The sequence below is a fragment of the Mycetomoellerius zeteki genome, unplaced genomic scaffold (genome assembly GCF_001594055.1).
Source record: "Mycetomoellerius zeteki isolate Tzet28-1 unplaced genomic scaffold, Tzet1.0 scaffold149, whole genome shotgun sequence".
In the NCBI taxonomy this organism is placed as follows: Eukaryota; Metazoa; Arthropoda; class Insecta; order Hymenoptera; family Formicidae; genus Mycetomoellerius; species Mycetomoellerius zeteki.
This window is the reverse complement of record NW_017256436.1, coordinates 3,682,412-3,708,966: the sequence shown is the minus strand read 5'-3', so window position 1 is coordinate 3,708,966 and position 26,555 is coordinate 3,682,412. Positions and strand designations below refer to the sequence as shown.

General features: G+C 36.8%; 1 protein-coding gene across 3 annotated transcripts in view; it reads left to right on the top strand.

Moving 5' to 3' along the window:
* Ptx1 (pituitary homeobox homolog Ptx1) overlaps positions 1-26,555 on the top strand; it is a 36,178-nt gene that overhangs the window by 8,244 nt on the left and 1,379 nt on the right. For 2 of the 3 annotated variants that reach the window (XM_018444387.1, XM_018444386.1), the window contains exons 2-3: positions 8,001-8,195; positions 13,738-13,991. In XM_018444387.1, the coding sequence (XP_018299889.1) occupies positions 8,001-8,195; positions 13,738-13,991 (449 nt within the window). The remainder of the gene's footprint in view (positions 1-8,000; positions 8,196-13,737; positions 13,992-26,555) is intronic. The other variant, XM_018444388.1, reaches the window with a different exon arrangement.

Sequence of the window (26,555 nt, the reverse complement as noted above, 5' to 3'; positions counted from 1 at the left end):
CGGAAAGCGCCAGGCAGTCTGAACCTTTCGTTTTGTAGAATTTTTCTAAATATCCTCGTCACGCCCCCAAAGGAGCTACTTGTGCTCGGATTACTCATCGGTTCTATGTGCTTTCTCCGCATGTCAAGATGAAACTAAACAAATTGCTTGACGAGCGATAACGAACCCCATCCGCAAAATCGCTCCCGACGTTTCTGTGTCAGACAAACAAACTAATCGGTGGTTGTACGGCTCTCGTGATTCTCTCTATCGCAAGGGAATAGATGTCTACGTAGAACAAAACACTTAAAGATAATCTTTCTTGAGTACTTTATACACAATTAGGTGATTTCAAACATACTATAAATCGTTCACGTCATAAAAATTGTGAGAGCTCTTTCAATGTTAATAACTATTAGAAGGTAATTAAGTATTAAAATTTTGATTAGGAATATACTTGTTAGAGGATTAAAATATCTATTGCAATCTTTTCATTTGCATTTTTTATGTACATCTTCCAATGATAAACCTCGCTAACGAGACCTATCGGCGTGACGTGGCGCACGAGTGTCTTTATGTATTTATAGGCAGAGCGATTTTAAGACTCCGGATACAAAATACTTTGCTCCGGTGACGCATAGCGCCCGGTTGCGGTTGACTAATAAACGACTTCCTAAGGAAGCCAAGGATTAGGAGATTAGGGGCGGAGACCCAGCAGCAGACTAGGACTTTCTCTCGCCCAAGCAGGCTGTTGGACCCGCAGGTGCTCTCACCATGCCGTCGTACCTCAATCCCTGACGTAACCCCGACGTCCCTCCTGTTACGGAGATCGCACGCTTTAGTAATTATTGGACTTACGGCTGTGCTCGTCCGTCAATCGAGAAACGTTACTCCCTATACGTGACACATTTTGGTTTTCTCAGAATCGAGAAAAATTCGAAGCGTCGTTCGCGCGTTCGAAGAAAAAAACGCGTCTTGCCAAGAAAATAAAAATGTAACATGTTGATAATAAAATAAAAAAACAATCGATAGAAAATTGATTAATTAAAAAAAACGAGGATTAATTTAAAAGTTAATTTAAGAGATATTTTATTTGTGCTTGATTGAATTATTGAACATTATTGTATTATGCGTTATTGAGATATTGGACATTAGTTTTAATACGCCATTTTTAGAGATAATAAAATATAATAAAAATACAACAGCATAAGAGAATTTCGATGACCGAGCTATTTCATGTGACTTTTCAAGCATTTCGCAGCTGCATGATACATATATTTTGCCAACCCTCATAACCCCCTTTAATGTCGAATTATGTCGTCCCATGGTCCACTAAACACGCACAATTTTTATGCCACGTTTCATGTTTTCATGTTCGCCTTCTCATTGGCTATTGAACAATCACTGAGCATAAAATGATCAAAAAGTCCAAGAAATATATTAATAATCCTCTCTATCGGAATATGATATAGCTATATTTATAAAGTACAGTTTACACAAATATTTATATAATGTTCGTTTACGTAAATTGATGATATTAATAAATCCGTTAATATCCGAATTCTCTACGAGAAAAAAATATTCTTTATAACTATTTATACTATATAGAAGCTGTCACATTCATACGTATGCACTGTATATATGGTCGTCACGGATAACGTAAATCATTCCAGAGATATAGAGATATTTCTGTTTGATTACAGCAATAAATTAATGGCACCAGAATGTCAATTCGCCAAATATCTTTTGATTGATACCACGTATATTGACGCGAGCTTTATTGCAGCGCGCGCGAGTAAAACTTACGGGTGATGAAAGCAGCAACGCGGGGCGTCGAAATAACAGCAAGCTGTTAATTTTGTATCGGAGATCGGACTACAATGGCCTAAATCATAATCCGCGGCTTTTATAGTTTCCACGGCTTAACGTCGGTGTGTACAGTTATCACGGCCTGGATTATACTCGCGCATGTGTATCGAAAAATTAACGAAATTGCATTATTTACTCATTTATTACAGACAAATATTAATTTTCGATTATAATATCCACGTTAAGATAAAATTATATATTATCGAAGCTGCATTCTTACTATTATACATATAATTATTACGGCAGAATTGTATTCTTACATAATTGTAAAAAATTAATTGAATTAAGTAATTAGTTGTTTATCTTCGTATCACAGTATTACATAAATTATTTCACATTAATCCCTAGGCTACACTGAAAAAAATGTATTAAATTTTTATAAATATTTGTTTGAATAGTATAACAAAATATTTATTAAATGTAATTTATTTAGTATAAAAACAATTAATTTGATTTAATCTTGAACTTATCATTTTTTATTGACTAAATATTCATTACCATAAATAAACGTTTAAAAAATAGTATTTAAAAAATATGTATTAAGACCTAGTAAATTTTTTTCTCAGTGTATATATGATAAAATAACGTTTATCACTCTGTAAGAAATGTCCCGTAAGCACTACTGCAGCGATTTTTATGCAAATTTCCTGAACCTCTCTGGTAATTCTTCGGAAGGTTTCGATAGTACAACGTCGACCGACAGAGAGTTCACTGTAACATCGCGATATCGACAAAAGGGCGTAAGTCGACTTAGCCCGAGCGCAAACTCGGGTATGGCCGAGGTCATGGGATTGGAACGAGAGTCGATGGGGCTAAATGGAACGGAATGAAAACGGTGCGCGCGACTTCGCCGCTGCAATCGTCGCTGTCGCTCGTCGTCGTCTTCATCGTCGACAACAACGACGACGACGACGACGACGGCGGCGGCGTTCTCGCATGCCGCCCCGTAAAATCCGTGCGGATTAGTGGTCCACTAATATATCCTGCGGGCGTAAAAACGCGCGCGACGAGGCAGTTGAGATATTCGTTCCCGTCGTCGTCGTCGTCGTTTCCCCCTCGCTCTTGCAGGACGGGCCCGGTTTGTCTTTGGCATAAAATAACTCGAAGCACGGGGAAAAGTAATAAATTTGTGAGTTACAACTTGTCTCTCTCTCTCTCTAGTTACCATCCCTGCTCCCCTCTCACTCGACATTCTAACTCTCGCTTTTCTTTATTCCGTTCGCTCGACTGTACGTTGCGGTTCCTTTCTCCCCTTGTCATCTACACGCTTTCATGGACCGAATTTCGATCTCTTCTCTTCTGTATGAAAACATGTGCGAACCGAAGCAACGCGACACTTGGTGTCAAAGAATTCACTGAGGCGCCGCACGCCTCTAGTTTTCTCTCATTCCCGGAAATGACAAAGTTGAGTGATTTGATTTTTTTTTTAATATAAAAACGCGACTTTTCTCGTTATTCTAAGAGTTCGCGTTTTACATTGATTTATATTCAACAATTTAGTGAAATTTTATTAATATTCGTGTTGTGCCTCAGTATTTTTGGCAGATGTTCGACGTATGAAACATCTTTCGTCTGCGTCGACGGGAAGAAAGGTCCATATTGTTTCGACGTTTTCAGGTCGAGGGAGAAAAATAAGATCACAATCTCTCTCTATCTGTCTCTCTCTCTCTCTCTCTCTTCGAGAAACGAAATGCTCGAGCTCGCGAATGGGATCGGGGTGTCGAACATGTTTGACAGGGCGGGGTGAAGAGTGTCGGGGCCACATTCCGCCCTCTCGGGATCCTCTCTCGTATCCGCGGTAACTCCGCCACGAATCCATGGTGGCCGCCGGCGGACAAGCACACAGCCGTCAAACGATACGACATCTTAAGCCTCCGAGAACTCCGCAGGGGATCTCGTGGGAACGTGCGCGCTAGACACGAGGAAAGTGTATCCACGAACGACACTCTGGAAAATCATTGCGCCATGTCCCGCACGCTGTTTATTTATTATTACTCGCATAAAATCATTCGTAATTTCTACTCGCACTCGAATTCGAGTTCTGTCTTCGATTTTATATTCGATTATTCAGTAAATCTCAATCAAATTCGATTATATTATAACTAAAACTGTTAGGCAATTTAACAAATTTTTAGCATTGAAATTATCGAGTAAGAAAGAATGGATACCTAGGAATATATTATACCTTAAGATATACTAAATATTTTTTTTTAACAATATCGAGATTTTTAATGTTGACTGGTCAGTTATATTATTTCAATTGAAAAATAATATAATTAAACAGCCAACATTAAAAATTTAGTTGTTAAAAAAATTATTTGGGTGTCCCAAGTTATAACATGTCTCTAGGTAGTTCACAGTCTCCCCTACCTACTCAAATTCAATATGGTTTATGCAAATTCAGATCAAATATCGCATACTTTAATATAGGAGTATTCACACAGTAAATTATTATGATAAAAAGGTGTAATTTCGAAGAGATGAGGTATGATAGGAATTTGATAGTCATCAAGGATATAAATCCTTATGTATATGCATTTGTTGGCGACATATTGAAGCGTGAGAAATGATGGTCTATAAATTTTACTTGGTGAGTAGGTCGCTCGAGTAGTGTTAGTCAGATCACGATGTAGATTATGTGATTAACTCTAATCTTGAAATAATATACAAGCAAGCAGTGTGTAAGAGATTCTGTCGGTATACATTATCTTTATCGAAACGAGGAAGGCGAACGTATCCGTTGGTTAACAGTTAAATACTTTCGTAGTAAACAAATGAAGATCCTCAAAACCCTCGGAAGGATTCTCGCATGTTTTATTTAACTTCGAAAATCCAAAAAAGCAAAAGATAAAAGATGATATAAACAAACATTTTAATTTACATAATTTATGTTGCCACGTTGGGAGTATTTATTTTTCGGAAATTAATACTTGAGTGGATTAACCGTAATCTTCAAATTGTTTAGGAATCATTATTTGTTTATCTATCAAGAAAGCATCTGCGGCAGCATTTTGACACATTTGCCTTTTCTTCGAGTAGCAAACAAATTGTTTTATCGAACAAATTGTTTCAAATATATACGAGATCATTCCGATAAGATGTCCATTCATAGAAAAACGCTTTTAAATACATATTTTGTTGTGGATCGTCTAAGTAATCGTTCTATCTGCGGTTTCAAAATTAAGGACTGAAATCTATGCTAAGTATTCCTCGATCGGTTGCCGAATAAATCGAATTCTGTTGAGCTGTGTATAACTTCGGAAATAAATTTCAAAAGACACTAGCATTTCTGCGATGCACGGCACAACATAGCACAGCTATACTTTGCCTCGTTCGAAATCATACCGCATTTTGCGACTTATATAATCCTGTTGTCGACGCGGCTCATCTGCTCTCGCATTTCGTCGGCCGGCGAATTAATCATAAATTCCGGCAGACACTCAGTAGCAACCTCGCAAGTCACGTTCGCGTATTTATACGGTGCTCGCAAGAAAACATGTTTGGTAAAAATGGGATTGAGATCGGCATAATTTTTTATTAAGCTTGATTTTTAAACACAAGTCGCTTATGTGTGAAATGCAAAAAAAAAGGAAAAAATAATACAGAAAGAATGTTGAAGCTCGTTTTAACAAATTGTATTATTATGCATTATAGATTTAAATCAATTTTTAAATATACTTTACACGTGCCTTACTTTAATCGTTATGATTAAATACACAAATCATTTCTGCACTATCTACACTAATCTATAACATCGAAATCCGAACCTACCTAAATTACAACAGTTTCAGTCTCCGCTACCATGAACGCGTGACGAATATCCGCACGCATGATCGCGCGACAATGTCCGGGCGAGATTGATTTATACGACGCGATATTCGTCAATATCAATTTTCCGCGGTGGCATAGCGATTTTCATCACGTTCCCCCATCGTAGATACCTTTCTACGAATTTATAGTCGAGCTATAAATACATAGTGCTCCCGAGAGGAATCTGCTGGTCTTTGGAAACACGGTAATTTGCACTCGATTTTTAATATAAAAAGTTATGTCAATATAATTGCTTGAATTCAGGACAGAAATCGCAGTAGAAAGTAGTTATTTATCATTCATTTAATTATTATTATATAGTAAAGCTTTTTTTCTAATGAATTAGTATTAACATTTTGACTGCGATATTTGGACATGTAAATTTTTATAAGGACCCCGTTTCCTGTTTAGTAAGTGACGGTTTTATTTATCCAATTAGGAATGATTTTACTAAGTACTTATAAAAATATTAAAAGAAAAAGAAAAATATTATTAAACTAAGATGTATGGATAGATTTATTAACAACAAAATTAACTATTTTTCTATTTTTCTGATTGTATCCATTTCTTTCAATCATAGATATTTGTTCCATCTAAAGTTGCATTTTATTAAATATTCAATAACACAAATAAAATATAATATACTTTTTATTTATTTTTGTATAATTTATTTTTTAATGTAATTGCACATATAAACAGTTGAGCAAAGTTGCTTCTCGACTTCAGGCTTCTCAGAGCTCGTACCGAAATCAACTTGGCAGTCAAAGTGTTAACAAGAAGGTATCACTGGAGAAAGCATTTGACACAACAACTGTTTGGCGCATGTTCGTCAACAGTTTCAACAATTTCCTCAATTACATACGCCGCGTGTTCGTAACTCACAAACATGCAAATTAATACTACAGAGCGCACGTCCGCTAAAATATCATACGCGCTGACAAATATATCTTCCGTTGCCAGAAAAATTTCACATATTCGTGCGCATGCACACCGTGCCGTAATAAACTGAACTAACCAAGTTGTCTACCAAAATATTATAACTTTGCTTGAAATGGTGCGAGTGAAAACTCGACCGAACTTTTCTCATTTCTCATATCCTTTCATCCCGATGGTTGCTTTTATTATCAATTAGAGAAACAATCATTTTCTTCATTTCAAACTATTTAATTATTTCACGATGTGGAAGAAGATCAATTCGTTACGAACTTCGTAATAAAATTAATCGAAACTTGCATAATATTTAAAAGGCGCACGTAATTTAATCGCAAAATATATAATCGTATTAAAAATCATTGATGAATAAGAATGTTGAAGTTTCTCGAATTAAAAGCTATTCTAATTTAAACGAATATTTTTCAACTATACAAGATATAGTTCACCTTTTCACAACGCGCGGCAAAAATGATTAATTTAAAAACTTCAACTCACGCATACTTGAGACCTCCGCCATTGAAAATATCGCACAAGGAATTTCTTTTATTTCATACGAACACGTGTGTACCGCTCACACTTAGCGGTATCGAAGTAAAGTGACACATGCGTCTTCGTGGTACGTAGTAGGCTTCGCGATACTAAATCAGCCCGAGTTATGCGCCGACTAATTGTGAACCACGTCCCTCCTCTTTGCTCCTATGGAAACCAAATATAACTAAACGAAGCGAAACTAAACGACCGAGCCGATTAACTTCTCAGCCCGTCCCGCGTGGCTTTGCATGTACACACGAACACGCGGATGCATAAAGAGTACACATCGACGATGAAGTGTGGAAAGGAGAAGCGGAGAATCCGTTTTTCTCTTTTTGTCGCGTCTACTTCGTCGGTAGATAAATAGTCGTTGATTGAGGGGCGGTTCGCCGCGGCGGAACATAACTTTTATTTGGGTGGGCGACATTGTAACACGATTATTAATTGACTCATTCATGCAACATATGTATTGCTATTATCAGGAATTACAATCTAAAATTTCTAAAATATCTATGTTTCAAAATTAAAAAGTTTAGAGAAAAAGTAAAAATAATTTTCCATCCATTTAGAATGAAAGGCAATCAGTTTTTTTACTGGATTATTTTACTAAATTATATTTATCGGATATTAGATTATAATGATAGTTATTAACAATACAAATTAATGCAATAGTAATTGTTCAATCATTACTTAACTATTTATCTTGATTAAATCTGAAGTAGCAGAACATCATTCATTATGTCGCGATATGGTGCAAGAATGATTTAGCGAAACGCGGAAAGGAACCCTTCAATTAATGTGCGCGGCTGCAGCCGAGAATAAATAAGGATTACTATGCGCCTAGACGATGTTGCAAGAGGGTGTGATGTGTTTTGCAGTCTGGGCGCAGAGTGACTTCGGGGACGAAACCAATGGGGGCCTCGCGAGGCTCGACGCGGGTCATGGCGCTCACACCCCCGGTGGTAGCAATCCTAGTACACCGGGAGCGACCCCCACGACACCCTCCGGTGGATATTCCACCGGACAGCCGAGGAACCGTACGAACGCAACTCACAGGCCAGATATTCGAAAAGGTACGTTTCGACTATAAAAATAATTATAAAATTTTATGTAATTTAATTTTTCTTCAATTAATATATACGTCAAAATTCCAAGGGGTGGAAAATCATAATTTAATTCTATTGGACACAGAGAGAATTTTCTTTTAAAATTTATCCTGAAAATATGGTAATTGTGGTACAATATTTTAAAGATTTTTACCATGCACTTCAGTAAAATTAATCAAACTTATTTTATACTTTATTGTAGTTTTATCAATGAATAAAAGAGATTTATATTAAAATTCTTCGAAATACAATGTTGAACCACAACTATCATATTTTCAGGGTAAACTCTAAGAAAAAATTCTTTCCGTGTATCAAAGCATAAAAAATTTGATATTGTTTGTATCGGTTAACAGATATTAACATTAACAGATGTTACTATTTTATTTTACCGGTTATTAAATCATGTTTAATAATGTTTTTTTGCAAACAATATAAAATATGTGATATCTCATATATCCACAAGCACACGTATTTCAAAGTTCGACATTAGATTCAGTAGAGAAAGACGTATTTGCACGAATCAAAATTTAGTTCAGAGAAAGAGAAGAGGCCATTCGGACATCATTCTCTATCGCGTTTACACGGAGTTCTGAAACGAATGGTGGATGGCGGCAAATGGGGGGAAAGAGCGGAAAAGGTCGCTTACGTTTGTTTGCACGTTTGTTCGGCACTTAGCTGGAGCACTCTCACCTGCGCTCCAAATCCCCGCAAATTGAAATATCTCTCGGAGTCTTATGTTCCCGGTTAACAACAAACCTTCTCGCGGATCTCACTTCGTCCATTCTAATACCGATAGAACCGTCAGTTTCCGCGTGTGCTTCTCGCTAGAGTCCATCATACTTTCGTGACAAACTGCGGAACTCGCGTAAACATGAGTGAATTTTAGACCGTTTAATAATTCGAAGATACATATATAAAATGATATTTCTGAAGGCACATGACTGTCCAAAATCTAACGAAAATTTTATTAAATTGGACCAATAAATATTTTGCTCGTGTAAACATAGGCGAATTTTATCTCGTTCAATAAATCAAATATATATAAAGTGGCATTTCTAAAAACACATGACTGTACGAAATATAACGAAAACTTCATTAAATCAATGAATATTTCATTAGATCAATGAATATTTTTCAAAGATTTACTTACTTACATATATATGAAAGAACGATTCCAAATTTTATCAATTTAATAAATATGATAATAAATGTAAAAATAACTTGAAATAATTAATATAACTTTCTTTATAATTATATAATATCTTATAATTTTTATATTTTGGAGATTAATTAGATTTAAAAAATTCTGATTCAAAATATCAAAATTATGATAGTTTTAATCAGTTAAATTTAGCATCGCGTAAGATTCGTGCTTGATCTTCCAGAATTAAACAATATTGATTTTTTTTAACTCGCTTATTTTAAAATAGTGTGTGTGATTCTATGAAATGTTATACTTAACTGTCATATTTTTTTAAACATAACTTAAAATACACATTTACATACGTTACATACTTGCATCTCTTTTTGCGCGCATATATCTAATATAATATTCATCATAGATCTATTACTTTAAATTAAAATGCAATACAGTTTATCACTCACTTATGCAAAATACAGTAATAGAGTTTGTGACTGCATCATAACACACAACACCCACTTGCAAGTTAATTACGATCACGCGACACTTTGCACGACATTCTTGACATTAATCGCGTAATACGCATTACGCGCCGCTATGCTTGCAAAGTTGCAACGGAAAGATAATACGAAAAAAATATTATGACATGAAGCTACAATCTGTTCAACACTAACGCTGTCTTGTAAAAGCGCAACGAACGAATTTTCAATGACGGAGGATTTTAACAAATAAACGATGCAAAAGCGATGACTGCTACGCACAATTGGTTAAATTATATATGATCGGCAATTTGCAGAGCTGGATATATATATAAATTCATACCGCAAATATTATTTAAGCACTAAGATCCAACTTAGACCGATACAACTTTCGTTACTCAGTTGTGTATTCACGATTGCGGTCTTAAGACGCTTTGTTTAAATTATTATAACATGGGAGACACACTTTGTTCAAATTATCAAAATATGAGATTAATTACTATACGTATCGTGACACCGATCGAATCGAAGTTAATCCGTTTGGCATCCATAATGTTCTATTAATAATGAAGAAATTCGAATATGACGTTAGCAACTTTATTCTGACGTGATTCAATTTATATAATTGGTTTATTAAGATGAAAATATAATTGAAATTCTTTTTTTTTAATTGTATGTGTGTTTAATTGTATGTGTCAAATAATGAAAAATATAATTGAAACGCTTGGCTCTCGGGATTCAAAGTACGAATGACAGCGCGATAATCTTGGCTGCATTCAAAAATTTCACCCAGATGCGTATCTATGTATCATTTTATCTTTGTTACTCACCGAATGTTAAACAAGAATAAAACGATCATTAGTGCACTCGGGAGTTTCTGAATACAGTTCTTGTGTATATATACACAATGTTAAATTGTAGACTCCGATACACATGCAGTCGAGCGCCCTAATAATAATAAATCTCCATGAAACATAATACGTTCTATGAAATAAATATACGCTGAATATTTTAAATTCCTTGTATTTCAAGTTAAATATTAATAAATTATCGGTGTATGTATATATATATATATATATATATATATACATGTGATTTTCATCATTAAAATTATTCACACAATCCAACTATTCGTATATTATTCCGTTATTTTCAGTACAAAAATAGACAAATTATATTTAAATTAGTGAAAAATTCAGAGCATGACGCGAGAGATATGTTCAAATCTATTATTAAATGAATTATTGCAATGAAATTATGATTTTTTATTTTTACTTTTATACTTCGATATTTGCTTTGAAAAAATAAATTACCTAAGATACATTTTGATAAATAACAGTTGCTTTATATTAATGAGTTCTTAATCGCGGGATTTAATTAAATCAGGAATTACAATTTTAATAAACTAAAGATATCGCAAAACAAACGTGCAGGTAATTTGTCTTGCACGGTTTATTAAAATTACAGTTTTACTCTTTAAAAAATAAAAAATGTGATAAAAAATGAAATAACAAATTAATTTCCATTTTTTATTAAAACAAAGATAAAAATCTTTCTTCCTACAAATTGTAATTTTAGATTAAATTTAATCATTTTTTTTAGTAATTGATTACATAATTTTTTTATTTAAAAAAGAATTAAATTATTTATAATAATGAAAATATTATGAATAATCAACGTGTCAATATTGCTATTATATGTGTATAATATCAATATAAGAAATTGAAAGACAAAATCAGCTGAGTAGTAAAAATCAATAGATATCACCTGAGCTGTGAAAATCAATAATGTAGATAACAGATCGATATGTATGCATGTAAACACACATGAGTCTGAGTGCGCGATTTTAAGCGAAATAAGTTACAAGAAATCACTAATGATTTATAATTTTTATAAAAAAATTATTTTAATTTTGATTTATCTTTGTTAATATTTTTTACTCTAATTAATCTCCAGATTATATGACGCCGTGAAGTTGCTAGCGGCCACTTCCAGCGGCCAGATCCGAAAAACCAGGCGCGAATAGTAGAACGGGGCCCCCGATTATGAAAAATGGATTTTACGACGACTTTTATAAAAAATTTATTGAAAATAATAATTCACAATACACAGTGATAAACTAGACAAGATTAAGTTAAAAATACTGAACATAATAATAAAAATAGATAATAAAATGTGTACATAATATAAACAATATAAAAATGTTAATATTATTCTCATACGCATGATGCTTTCCAGAAAAAATTCTGTAATGTAGTCTGGGACATGTTTTGGTTTCTCCATGTCCCAGACTATATTACACAATTTTTTCTGAAGGTATAGCACCATGCGTGTGACCTGTGACCGATGTGGCTGCTAATTGTTTATAATTTTTCGAATAAATAAAAAAATAAGGACCTTGATGTTCAAAAATACAAGGTATTTTAATTTTCCTACGTCCCTGACTACATTACAGAATTTTTTACGAAAGTGTAGCACCATGCGTGTGACCTATGATCGATGTGACTGCTAATTGTTAATAATTTTTTTAAATAAACAATCAATGCTTGATGTTCAAAAATACAAAGTGTTTTTGTTTCCTCATGTCCCAGACTGCATTATAGAATTTTTTCTGGAAATGTAGCACCATGCGTATGAGAATAATATTAACATTTTTATATTGTTTATATTATGTATATATTTTTATTATCTATTTTTATTATTATGGTCAGTATTTTTAACTTAATCTTGTCTAGTTTATCACTGTGTATTGTGAGTTATTATTTTCAATAAATTTTTTATGAAAATACGTCGTAAAATCCATTTTTCATAATCGGGGCCCCGCTCTACTATTCGCCCCTGTCTTTTTGGATCTGGTCGCTGGAAGTGGCCGCTAGCTTCAGCGTCATCCAGATTACACTATTAAAATTTATACGGAATTTCCTTTTAGGATTTTGTATCATTTCTAGATGTATATCATTTAATTATTTAAAACCTAAGATTATATTGCCAATATTTTTTTTGATATTATTTTGACATTATTTTCGCAGAAATTGTGGAATATTTAATTGAGGCTGTTTAATAAGAGCATGTCTGGTATAACTCGAAAATTCTTTATTATAATGAATTGAAAGAAATACACATATATTATTTGATAAGAACCGTGATGCTTTATTATTAATTTATTTCAGTCGCCTCTATTGTCAATAATTATTTGACATCTCCGAGGCATTCTCATTAATTTTATGATACATATTTTTGAAATAAAGCTCTCCAGATCAATCGAATTTATCGAACTAGATGTTTAACATTCAAATTTTCTTTTCACAAAGTTTAAACTTCAATGCCCAAATGTTTCTAACGGGATTTGCATTCGGTAACTGTAACGGCCGATCCAATACGTGAACGTTATTTTCTTATTTCCACGCAGCACAAAGATGTCTTCGATATTTCCTGTTATTCTTTTATAATAATCAAAATATTTGTTTTTCCTTCTAATCTAATTACCTGTGGATGCGGAATAGGAGAGTGAATTTAGACACAATTTTGATTGGCTGTTTCAGTATGCTAGTGCTATGATAGCATTTGGGCGCTTTCCCGCGTATCGTATTTGATTGATTGTTTCCTTTCGGATGTATATAGAGAAACACGGCGAATCGCGATGCATATGCGGTACTCATGGCGAAATACGTCTTTCTGTCACTAAGATTGAATGATATAACTGAAGCTTTCTTTATAAAGCATTTTAGGAGAAAATTCCCTCTATTTGTTCCCGTTGGAATTTTCTATCTAACGGTTTCTAGGTAAAAGTTCGTTGGAAAACACGCTCTTATCAAACAAACTAATGAATCTTACATTTGAGACGCTATTGATGGTCTTGTCGAAGATATGATACCTTAACACTTTTCAGGTGTACGAACACCACCAGAAGTGAAACACGAATTGGGTGCTGCTGGTGGCGTTGTTTCTCCTGGGGTAGTTGGAGTCAACGATACCGACGATAAGGATGGCAAAAAAAACAAAAGGCAAAGGCGACAAAGGACGCATTTTACACAACATCAGCTTCAGAATCTGGAGATGACGTTTTTGAGAAATCGGTATCCAGATATGTCAACCAGAGAAGAGATAGCTTGCTGTACGAATCTCACAGAAGCTCGTGTCAGGGTAAGAGAATTTACGATATCACGATTCACATTGAAGAATTAAATTTCATCACGCGCGTTAGAATCGTCATAAATATCTTATTATTTAAGATGCGTTTCTATAAAGAAAGACGATTCGTGTAATGACTAAACGGAAACTATTCCTCAAAATTTTTAGATATATTTAATAACTCGATTTAATAATTGAAATTAGTTAATAAATATATATATATATAATAAAAATGATTGTATAATTTATAAACTGACAAAAGCTAATAGAGACAATTCACATTTAATTTCGTTTTATACAACGTGTGTAATCGATTCTAATTCGACTTTCGTCAAGTGTCTACATTGTGAAACATTATAACGATTCGACTCGAGTTTTCTTAAAATCATTTCAGAAAAGCGAAAAACGTAACAGCAACATTGAAGCGACGTTTAAAAGTTTGAACTCGTTATAAATGAAACAATAACAGACGCTCACAATGGGTGCATTGAAGCATCAAAGTATCGATTACAAAGGCAACAATCTGCTGATCACGGATGATATCTTATGCACTAGTAAAGTTTCAAACGGTTTCTACAAGATATATAGAAACGACGAAAATGATGAGATATTTTAGATGTTATAAAACGTTAATTAAAGCTTCTAATATAAAAAATTTTAACAATTTCTATATGTTTATTGCTCGTATATAAATCTACTTTAATCGGAAAAGATAATCAAATTAGAGACAAATATAAATATAGATTTGAAATTATATCATAGCTGAAAATTATACTGAAGAAAAATCATGCCTACACACACACAATAAAATTTATCTATATATAACTAAACTGGCAATACTAAACTCTACAAATCTGTAGTTAGAATTTCATATACAATCGCGTTTTTATTGATTCCAAACAATCACGTATTATCATAATGACTCCAAACACAACAAGCGATAATATACTTTACGATCTGAGATTGTAAAAGAAAAGTGCTTTTCGTTGCAACGAAGTGATGTCGAAGAAACTAGATCGTTAGAAAGTTCGCAAATCCGTAAGCGCTGTATAAATTCTCTTGCCATGGCGTCTCCGCGACTTGATTCGCGGACAAACGACGGATCGCGCGCGGTCCAAGTCCGAGTGACTTCGAAACGGATCAAGCGAGTGGCCCGGACATGCTCTTCGAAATCCCGATGGCCTGCTTGCGTTTCATCGAGACGTTCCGACGAGTGGTCGGCATCGCGAGACGGCAAAAGCGTGGAAGAAGTGTGTGTGAACAAGGCATGGCAGAGAAGGGGGAGGACACAGGGATAGAAGAGAGTGGGCAGATAGGAGGTCACATGGGGAAAGAGGTGAGAGTGCCGCGCGCAGGCCGCAGGGGAGGCTTTGCGCCAGTAAGCCCTGGTGGATTTATAGAACCACACATAGCGTGGTACGGTGTTCCCGCCACGGTGCTATACGCCATGTACCAAAACGCTGCAGATCCCCGACCGTCGCTCGTTCACAAACTGTAACGCCATTATGGAGGCATACTTCATTTTAAACCTGCCTTGGTGCGCGCTTATTTCAAGTGCAGCAAAAGACATCCTTCCACACGAGCCCTCATTAGCTCCGAGTTTAATTCATACTGTTTGTCGTAATGGAAAATAATAGAACTACTTCAAAAGAAGCCCGCGCGTATTCAAGTTTTATTATAAAAGCTTCTGTTCAGTAAAGCAGAGGCTATTATAAAGTCCTAGCGAATTATTTACGAATTTAGAAAAGATATCTTAAAGTTTTGAATTCAAGTAGTTTAGTACAAATTTGGTTTCCAGCATAATGTGATTATTATCTTTAGGACTCATTTTCTCAGCGTAACGTCATAGAAATCCTCGGTACAGGATAAAAGATCCGCGAAAATGTTATATCGAAGAGAAGAACGGAGAGAAAGGCACCGAAGAGTCGACGAGAGGAACAGGACGAGAGGCGGAATAGAGAGAGAGAGAGAGAGAGAGAGAGAAACAGCGAGAAAGAGAGGTCGAGCGCGAAGCCGGGTACAGTTATCTGCAAAGAGGCAGGCGTATGTTTCGGTCGGTGGCAGCAGAGCGCGGCTGTCCGAGATAATCCGCCGGTGATTAAGACCATAAATCCATCGGCGGATTAGTATGGTTGCACCGCACACCTCGCGGCGGCGCTCTGGCTGGTGCACGAGAGTCGCTCTGTGCTCCAGCCTCCAGTGGCAGTGCACTGCTCTATCTTTCTTTCTCTATTCTCTATACAGGGTCTCTCCTTCTCGCTCGCTCTCTTTCTCTTCTCTATCCAATTCCCGCTTCCTCTCTCTCTTCCTCTGCCGCGCAATCATCTACCCTCCTGGACCCCTGATTGCGGCGCAACCGACACACATCCAGTGTCTGTATATCTCAGCCTAGTTCGAAGGGCGAAGGGGTTGCGCGAACGAGAGGGATCGAGAGAGAGAGAGAAAGAGAGAGGGGCGAGGAAGGGAGAGAGAAAGAGAGAGAGGGGGGGGAGAATGAGAGCGGGAGAGAGGAGTCGAGCTTACACACCATGGGAATGGGAAATGGGACGCCGCGGAATATAGGTGGACACTAACCGGTATGAGAGTGAGGATTACCGAGTGTCATCCGTATTCGGCCGGGTTAGCGGCTGTCAGCGGCCAATGCTATCGCTATATATCAATTATTACCTTTAGCCTCGCCGCACAACGCTCGGCTGCATTCCGGTACACACACTCCGCTACACCACGATGCATCGCCCGCCCACCCGCCGTATCTCATTCGCATCACGCGGTCCGATTTGCATCGCGACGCATCGTATGCAAACGCGACGCACGACCGCGCCTCTCGCATCTCCGGTTCGACCCGCGCTTCCACGGTTACGCGGGTTTAACGTTGAATCCGTGGCAGCTGCTGGCTGCCTGGCTTGGCCGTTCTGATGGCATCGCCAGCTCGTAAGTTCTAGTGAACGCGAAAAGTACTGCGTATAGCGGTTGTCTTCGGCTTTCGGAGCGAAGTAACGATTAACGGAGAAAAATAGATAGTGGTAACTGCGTTCGTATGGTGTTCGTATTATTGCAGCAATAGTGTTAGGAAAATAAATAAATGTAAAAAAAGTGTAAAAGTAATCCTACACGATCAATAATACTGATCAGTAATATTGAATCAGTAATACTGATGTATGCATCAATATATTTAATATTTTTACAATTTTATACGATCGGTATTATTGACAGTATATATTTCACACTTTAGTTTTACATACATTATCTATTGCACTGTAACATACTGTGACAGGGATCCTAATAAATACGATGCTCGAGAATCAAAATCCAGATCACCGTCAGTATTCTATCGTTAATCCATCAATATTAACTATATACGATCAGTAATATTATCAATATTTGTTAATACCGACAGTATTATTGATCGTGTAGAATCACTTTAATAGCAGTAGTGCTCGTATAACGAATTACGCTATTTAATATAGTAGCGTTAGAATTCGTAACGAATAGATAGTGACGATATTCTTGTAATGAGACGATTGTAATGACGATTTTATAACAGCTCCTTCATATAACAAGCAAAATGGTTTAAATATAGATTAACAGATATAGATTAAACTAAATCAAACACATTTAATGGCTGAGATCGTGATTCAAAATCTATTACATATAAAAGATTCAAAGTGAAAAGATAAAATAAATCTAAATTTGTAAGATATACAGTTATTTGATAAGAGCTCACTTTAAATATAACTGCACGTTTATATGTATAAAGAAGATATATAAGTACGCTTTGAAAGCAACTACCTAAGTATTTAGTGTTTATTTAGGTGTAAACATATGTTTAACATGATATACGATAAATTGACAGTTAGATTCAATTTAACGTTAAGCATCGTAAGTTTTTATCCGCACAAAAGGCTCCCTTCGGTCCCAAGTTCGGCTTTAGAGCGGGTCGAAGCAGAGATACGATCGGCTTTACGGTAATGTCCGAGAGTGGCCGTTTTCAAGTTAATATCACGTTGAACGAGATGAAAAATGGCAAAGGGCGAGCCGCGCGTATTCCACAGGCGAATCAGGATTCGAATCGGCGGCAGTTAATCTTCTATCGGGTATTGTATTTTTGATACAGAGCGTTGCAATGCATTCCGCAATTCTGTCGCAGACGCAGAAGCTTTTCAAATTTTTCAAAAATTCAGTACTTTGAATCGAGTGTAACAAAACGTATTATATCAGGTGTAAGTTATATTAGTTGTAAACGAATCTCGAGAAAAATAGTTTTAAGTATATTTTAGCAACGATCTCTCTCAGATATATTTTGTTACTTTAATAGAGATGATATTACGACTCTTGTAGATATAATGGCTCTTAATATTTCCGTTATTTGATAGCAAATTCTAATAATTATTTATGGAATTCTTTGTTCAGTAGCTCGATGCCTTACCGTTACACCATAAAACTTATATGCCAATACACAATAGTTAGCATTTATTATAATACATTTTTACTTTCAAGCATTTCGAAACGTTTTCTCTCTCTCTCTCTCCCCCTTTCTTTTTTTCAAAGTACATTTTAGCATTTAATTATAAAAACTCTCTCATTTTTCTTAAACTTGAGCGTATTATCGCTCAAATATATATACACTTGAACGTTTTGTTCGTTACTTAACATTTTATTTGGCTATACATTTCAAATTATGCAAAATTAACTAATAGCGTGAAGAGCATTTTGCTAATATAATCCCTAAGCTAAGTGTGTTTGATGACGATTTCTTTTGCGAGGTTTTCTTTTAAAAATAATTACTCGATAAATCGACTATAGCTGTATTGCTAATCTATAGATATTTCATGTTACATGTATTTACTATCTTGTATATTTACTATCTTGATTTTGTATGACTTTGAACAGTCTATGTACCGAAGAAGTTACGTGTATATACATTTGCATATATTCCGTAATTTTTTTTTAAATATAATTTTCTAAAATACTACTTTTAAAACCAATCTTTTAAATCTATTTTTATAGGGAGCCACATTACCACTCCTATTTCTCTTTGATTCACTATACAGCCACATTTTTATAAATGATATCCTAAGTAATAAATATTTCATAACTTAAAGTTTAGAATCGATTTAACTTTGATGAATGTTAGCGAGGTCGTAGTATACCATTTTCTCTTCTATTAAAATTTTGCGAATCGGAATATTATAATCTTAAGTACGTATATCAATTTTTCCTGGTAATCTTACGTAGTCGATATTTTTATATCTCGCACGACCAGGGTCAAAGTCAAAGACTGCATAGATTTTCGGATAATGTTTCGAAATCGATTAATCGTTCTTCCGGTGTCGAAGATTTATCGCGATAAGAAATATTTTTCAGGTTTTAACGATCAATGATCTTAATTCGTAAAAGGTGTACACGATCCGAACAGATACGTATACGTAAAATAAAATCGTTACGCTAGGTTGTTCACGAACGTTGCAATGAAGTAAAAAGTACGAGACATAAATTCATTCAAAGGAAAATAGGATATTTAAATGCATCAATAAATAAAAAAAAATTCTCTCTTTCTCTCTCTCTTTCTCTCTTTCTTGCTCGCTCTTCAAAATATAACATGGATATCTTTTTTCAAAATTCATTTTTTTCACGTTATAAAATTAACGATTTGGAAATTAATCAATATATAAAAGATAAGTAAAAATCTAATATAATTAAAATATTATTTGCATTTCATTGTAGAAAAATGAATGTGTAGAAAATGAATATAAAAATCTCTCTCTCTCTCTCTCTCTCTCTCTCTCTCTCTCTCTCTCGAATTATCATTTATTGATACATTTATCCTGATATTTCCTGTTGACAATTCAGTCAGTTGAATTAACGAAGGAAAGCAAGAAAAAGGGACTGTGTAATCCTAACAAGTTTCGCAATAAATTCTCACGAGCACTTTTACGCCGATACGCGGAAGAACCGTGGCCTAACGGAGTCCGATGTAGCTAAACGAATAAAAAAAGGAACGGAAAAAAGTGCATTTAACTGGAAACGAATCGGCGGTGAACGCGGGCAATGAGCCGTAACTATTTATAAATTACAAAGAAATGGAGAAGCCTCGAGAGCTAGTAGGACGGGGACGGCCGCGGCGGCGGCATTAAAAATCACGTGTTCCGCTTGAGCTCATAATCTCGTATAATCTTTTGCAAAGTTGTTAATACTCGCGGCTTACGGGTGTTAATTTAATATCCATACAGGTACGCCGACATTGAATATCCGAATCCCACCGGCTGTGCAGCTGTTACGGTCCACCAGCACAACGATAAAAAAATCCATAAAACTACTCACTCTGTGCGAGAGAGAGAAAGAGACAGAGAAAGCCCAGCTTCCCATTCTGCGTCGTGCGCGCCGGTTCGTACGCCGTTTGTATTGTTCAGCGCCGCCCTCCGCGATGCTTTAGCACGAACGATTTCTCGTTTCCATCGGTTGTATCCTTCCGATCTGCGTGGATGCTGCAAAGCACAATAAAATACAAGACTAAAACATAAGTAGATCAAATAGAAAAACTTTCAGCATAAATTCCTACGTAACTTCTTGAGTACTCAACTCTAAAAGTGTCAATTCTCAAAAGTGTTTTTCGAACTTGTAATTGTTAAGATTACTTCATTTGTGTTCTTATAATTACTGTATTGTAGTATTAATATTTCTCAACTTGATTTGAACATCCTCTTTAACACTTTTAGAATTAATTTAAAATTAAGCCACTCTTTTTCAAAATTGGCTCAATTTTTAAGGTGAGATTCCACTGCAAAGAATTTAGAGTCTACATATTGATATATTCGGACTGAAGAAATCGATATATACGACATACTATAAAAGAGAAATATCAGGTATTCAAAATAAAATTTCTTTTCTCTACAGTCGAGTCTGAAGAATATCGACTATTCTTATCCCAAGTTGTTGATATATGAGTAAACGTTCGTTGTCGCGGACGTGACGAATTTTATTCGTATCCACTCCTGATGGCCGATGGTTTGCCGTGTTTGCTGCATGTTCACCGACCGATCCTACTCTCGAATATATACGCGTGCGCACCGACCACGTATGCAACGCATGCAGTGTATGCAACGATACAAACGCAGCCGTGTCCCGTTTCCCCTGTGTCAGACGTGGCCATTCTCACTGATCCGTCTCGACGTTATAGCGAGATTTATGGAGACGCCACTGTTGGAACCCGAGACTGAGACCGGGTGTGGAGGGCATGTGAAGAAATAAGGAAGAAGACGAAGAGAGGGACCAACGACCAGAAGACGGAGAGAGTATTTCGCGTACGAAAATGTGTATGGATACATGTAGAGCTACAGAAAGAAAGAGAAAGAGCCATAGGACAAGTTTAGGACAAGTTTAGGACAAGAGGAAAAAAAAGAGAATCTCAAAACTGAGATAAAAAGAAATACCATATGGAGGAAGCGAGAAAAGAAATGGGAAGAGACAGGAGAGAAAGGGAAGGAGAATTCATCCTGGCAGCCATGATGGTCGCGCATAACGCGTCTGCCATAAACGAGCAGCTGCCTTCTTCATGCACCGAAAGTATTTATTTTCTCGCGAGATGAAGCTTAAAAATTACTGGGGTTGTTTCGCAAAACTGTGAGTGGGATTAATTGGTTCGGAGCGAATGGCAGGGCGCTCAAGAATATCGACAGAAATTAGTAGTGACATGAACTTTTCCCTCGCCCCCAACGAGACGACGCGGCGCACGAGCGAGAGAAAGCGGATGTTGTTATAAATTGCAGACGGTGTCGCGAGAGCTTTCGCAAAGAGATGTAGGAGTAGTTCAAAGTTACGAGTGGCGAACCGCTTATTCCCGACAGACAAAAGGTTTCCACCTTCGCACCACCGTCAAATCCCCGCGAAGCCCCGGATATCCGGCGGTATACTTCACGGAATTTACTTTTAACGAAGTGGTGTCGCGCCGCCGCCGTCGTGTTTTCGGCGCGTAAATACCGACGTCGTCGCACCTATTTGTTCACCACAATAATTGCTCGCCCTTTTCCTAATGACAATCATGATTTTTCTAACATGACACAACGATCAAATTAGATAATGATGAAGTAAAGGCTATTTGAATAGTGACGATAATGCGATAATGTTAATAATGAATATTCAATAACGTCGCAATTATGACATATGCGATATAATATATGATGCGCAATATTACATTCTGGAAAGCAAAAAGTAAAGAAATAATGACTTTTGAAATTGACATATTAAATGTATTAAAAATTTCATGATATATACTTCTATTAAATGTTAAATGTGTACCATTGATCAAGAGATAAAACAAGATTATTAATTCTTAATTTCCCAATGTATATTTTGACTGGATATTCTGACGCATGTATACAATTTATTTCATACAATTATAAAGTTCTTTAGTAATGTTTAAAAATAATTATTTATGAGGTAAAAACATCAAATTATATTGTATGTAAGACCAATAATATGAAAATCCGAAAATTCCTGTAATGAAAAATTCTGCTGAACATGAAAGAGATAAAGCACGGGTTAAAACTAATTCGCGGTGCAATAAAAACAGAGAAATATAAGGAACATCGCGAGGTAACGTTTTACGAGACAAACGAAAAGCGCATCGAATTATGGATAGGCGAAAGGAACAACGAACGAGACATAGAGATAGAGGGAGGAAGAATGAAGAAGCGAGTCTGCGGCGTGAAATCCTCGCGAAGCCCTCGGATATCCGTCGGCTTCTTCACGGAATTTATTTTTAATGAAGTGGCGCTTTCGCACGCGCGCTGGTCCTCGCAAGATTTTCGGGAGAAACCTGCTACGAATCCTCCGTGGCCACGGCAACGCTCCTCCTCGAGTTATTTTCTGCCTCTATTTCTCCGACGTGAGGAGAAGAGCGAAATAAGGGTGGCGGAGGATGGTTAAGAAACAGGATAGGCAAGGAATACAACGGTGAACGTAAGAGTAGCTCTGTGTCTTTTTCTTTTTTTTTTTTTTTTTTTTAAGTCCCTCTCGAGTACAAGACAACGCGCGTGCACGACCAGGATAGTTTCGCGAGTTTCGAGAGGTCGTAGGTGTGCGATACGTTGGGAAACGGAGTCGGAGGGATGGTGGATAATATAATGATGGCGTCGGCTGGGCGAGGAGGGGCGGGGCTACGAGGGGATCAATATTATCCTCCTCCACCTCCGTTTCCTCGTCCATGCGTCTCTCTTTCGCTCTCACTCTCTCTTTCACTCTCTGTCTCTCCCTGTCTCTCTACACCCACGACTAACCTTCTCTCAGACTCCCCCTCGAAGTTCCCCTCTAGCGCGACCACCATCACCATCTCCATCCTACGAATGTCAGATTTCTCTCCCTACCGTCTCCCACAACCTCCTCCTTTAGCTCGTCCTTCGGTTTCTCTCTCCTTCCTCTTTCATCTTGTAAAGGACGCGAATTCGCACGAATTCACGCGAATGTTTTGCACGAAATGAACGAGATCGTTAACCCAAACGCACAAAAACGTAAAGAAAATGCACGCTACATCGGGAGATTTAAATGTATGGTGTTTACATGTCGTGATGGTGCTTTAAAATTTCTTACATTTTATAACAAAAAAAAACAACTTTGTGCCAATGTGAAGTGAAAGAGTATCAGGCTCTTATTACATATCTATCTAATTTATGCTTAAATGTAACTAAGTCATCGATAAGACTTAACAATAGATTTACGCATGATTTATTCGCATATAAATTTTGCGAATAATGCGAATGCGGTAATTGGCTTTCAACTCTAACATTCGCTATTCGTCATAATTTTTATTCTAAAATATACGATATATACATAAAAAGACAACCTATTCTGAAATTACTGATCTATTTACCAAAAAATATTTTGCAAAATTTAAAAGAGGTAGACAGTAACGATTTATATATAATAAATTTTATTATGTTATTTAAATGTACATTATGTCGCAAACTGTAATATTAATCGAAAACGGACAATAGATATTCTAAGTTAATTTTATCAACAAACAGCAACTTCAAACTTTGATTCAATTTAATTATAAATTCATTGTGGACATATTTATAAACAGCGTTATAAATTGATACCATAAAACGATGCCCCATTTCGGTAAAATATCGTCTGAAAACTGTTCCGCTTAAATAGGCCTTACTCAAGAGCCGGGCTTCGGTAAGACTCGGTTGTAAGACTCTCTTGACCGAGGAACTAACGGCACGGCGTGGCGCGCAACTTCTGAGCGCAATGGAACAAATCGCGGTTACCCGGAGAGCCCGGAGCCCGATGTTAAGTCACGGGATTACCGCGGACGGGCCGGTGCGGTATTCGAGGGTGTCTATGTAGCACGTAGACGTATGTGCGGCGCGGAAGACGACCATAGGAAAGAGCGACGCCGACGATGAAATGAGACAGAACAGAGGGGGCCGTATGGGGGTGTGATTGATGAGGCATCCTCCGGTCACGGTCTCATTACATTTATATAAGCTTTCGTAGATTGAGCCGAACGTGTGCGTGAGCGAGAGGAAGAAAGAGACCGAATGGAGGCTTACGCGATGGCGAGGGGTCGTGATTTGATGAGATTTTATTGCTCGAATGATGTGACGCGACCATTGTTCTCCGACTCAGTAGCCAGGCGAAAAACAATGAATTCGATCGCATCAACTCCAAGATCATATTTCGATTTTTTGACGTTATTCATGAGAATCGATTCGACGGGCTTTAAATTTTTTAATTTATTAAAAATTACATAACTACATCAGTAAACATGCAATTTTGTGTGAACATAGATTTTGTGTACCGTAGCTTGGTGCGTCAGTATTTTGTGGATATTCGTCAAATTGGATTGGAAATAGCTATTAATGAGATTAACATAATATACTAATTAATTATATCATAAATTATTATCGGAATATGCGATTGCCCGTTGGTATATTTATGTTACAAACGCGATTTCTCTCACGATTCACAGATCATTTGGTCAATAGTTGGAATCCAGTTGGTCAAGCAATAGTTTTCACTCGAGTTTCGAGCGTATGTTCGTCGACGGATTTATGAATCAAAAGCGTTAAGATTCTCCTGGGTCATTGTAGATAGCTTCAGTCAAGATTCCGCGACGCTGTTAAATTTTATGGGCGCGGCATCTTGTGTGTACACGCTGCGCCTTTGCGCGAGAGAGTTTATTGATTCTCGAGTCGCAGCATCTTTCGCCCGCCGTACCATTCTGTCCTATCGAATTTACTCCCTCCTGGCTTACCGTCGTCGCCCATGGTACCGCGGCTACTGGACCGCTTCGTAAAATCCAATGATGTTTCTTGTCCGGCTTACCGATGCGAAAAAATTTCGCACCCCCACATATATCTCCCATGAGGACAGATCAAAGGTAAGTCGTTCTTTATTGACAAAAACCGATACCATCGTATTAATTTCGTATAACTACTCTATTAATGGTAACAGGAATATAACAATAAATATTATTTTGTTAGGGAAATCAGTGTAAAGCTATACGTGTGAATTAGTAAACTTAGTAAAATTAGTCTTATGTTAATCCTAATCGCGCAGGTCCTGAACATTTTTTCAATTACATTGTGAAAAATTGTTTATGATAAGTACTTTTCACTATTTTACATAGATTAATATTATTAATATCTTACTATATATTCCTCGGATTTTGATTTTCAAAATGAAAAAATCATTATGTTAACTTTTTGTGCAAAGAGATACATTAATTTAAAGTACATTAAACCGATTAGGGTAAAAATTCCAATTTTGTTTTACACATCTATAATCCACCGTTATTATCCCGTTAGGATTATTCCGTTAGATTATATAATGAAGGTTACTAGCAAATTCGGGCTGTTACGTGAAGTTCCAGGAATAATCGTTGAGAGGAAAGGACATTATTCTTCATTAGCTAGTCTTCCGCCCCCACTTTCAATGACCCGTCGCGCCTCTTAGCGTTTCCACGGCGTGATCGTAAGACCATCCATCTTACGGAGTATTCCACCGACCTGCTTCACCCTCAGTACCTTTCCCCTTTTCTTCCTATCTTGCTCTCCCTCCTCTCTACCAGCTACTCAACTCTCTCTTCGTAGAATACTTACACCACGACCCTTCGCGTATGTCGCGTTTTCCTTCCCCTTGCCTTACAGTTACGCGAGAGCGACGTGTATCTAAGCGCAACCACCCGTATAATTGTTGGGGGCGAGCAGGGACGACGTCGTTAAGAAAGAGAGGCTACATAGTCGGAGGACGCTGGTAGGTTCGAGGTTGAAGGACGAGCGAAGGGATAAGGAGGGTGGAAACGGCTGACGAAGTTCACCGTAGTATCGAGCGTGAGAGAAGGGCCGCCTTGAATTAACGCCGTCATATTTCAGGATGGAGAAGCTCGCCGGGGTTTTCTTGCTATTTGTCTCAAGACTCACCTACCGTCTACCACGGAGCGGAACCGCCGCCCGTTGTTCTCTTCGTTGCGTTCATGACTAATAACCCGTGGCATGCGAACATTCACGAAATCTGACAAGAAATGCTACGCATTGCTGTGCCTTCCCTCCGTTTCCTTCTCCGTTCATTCTC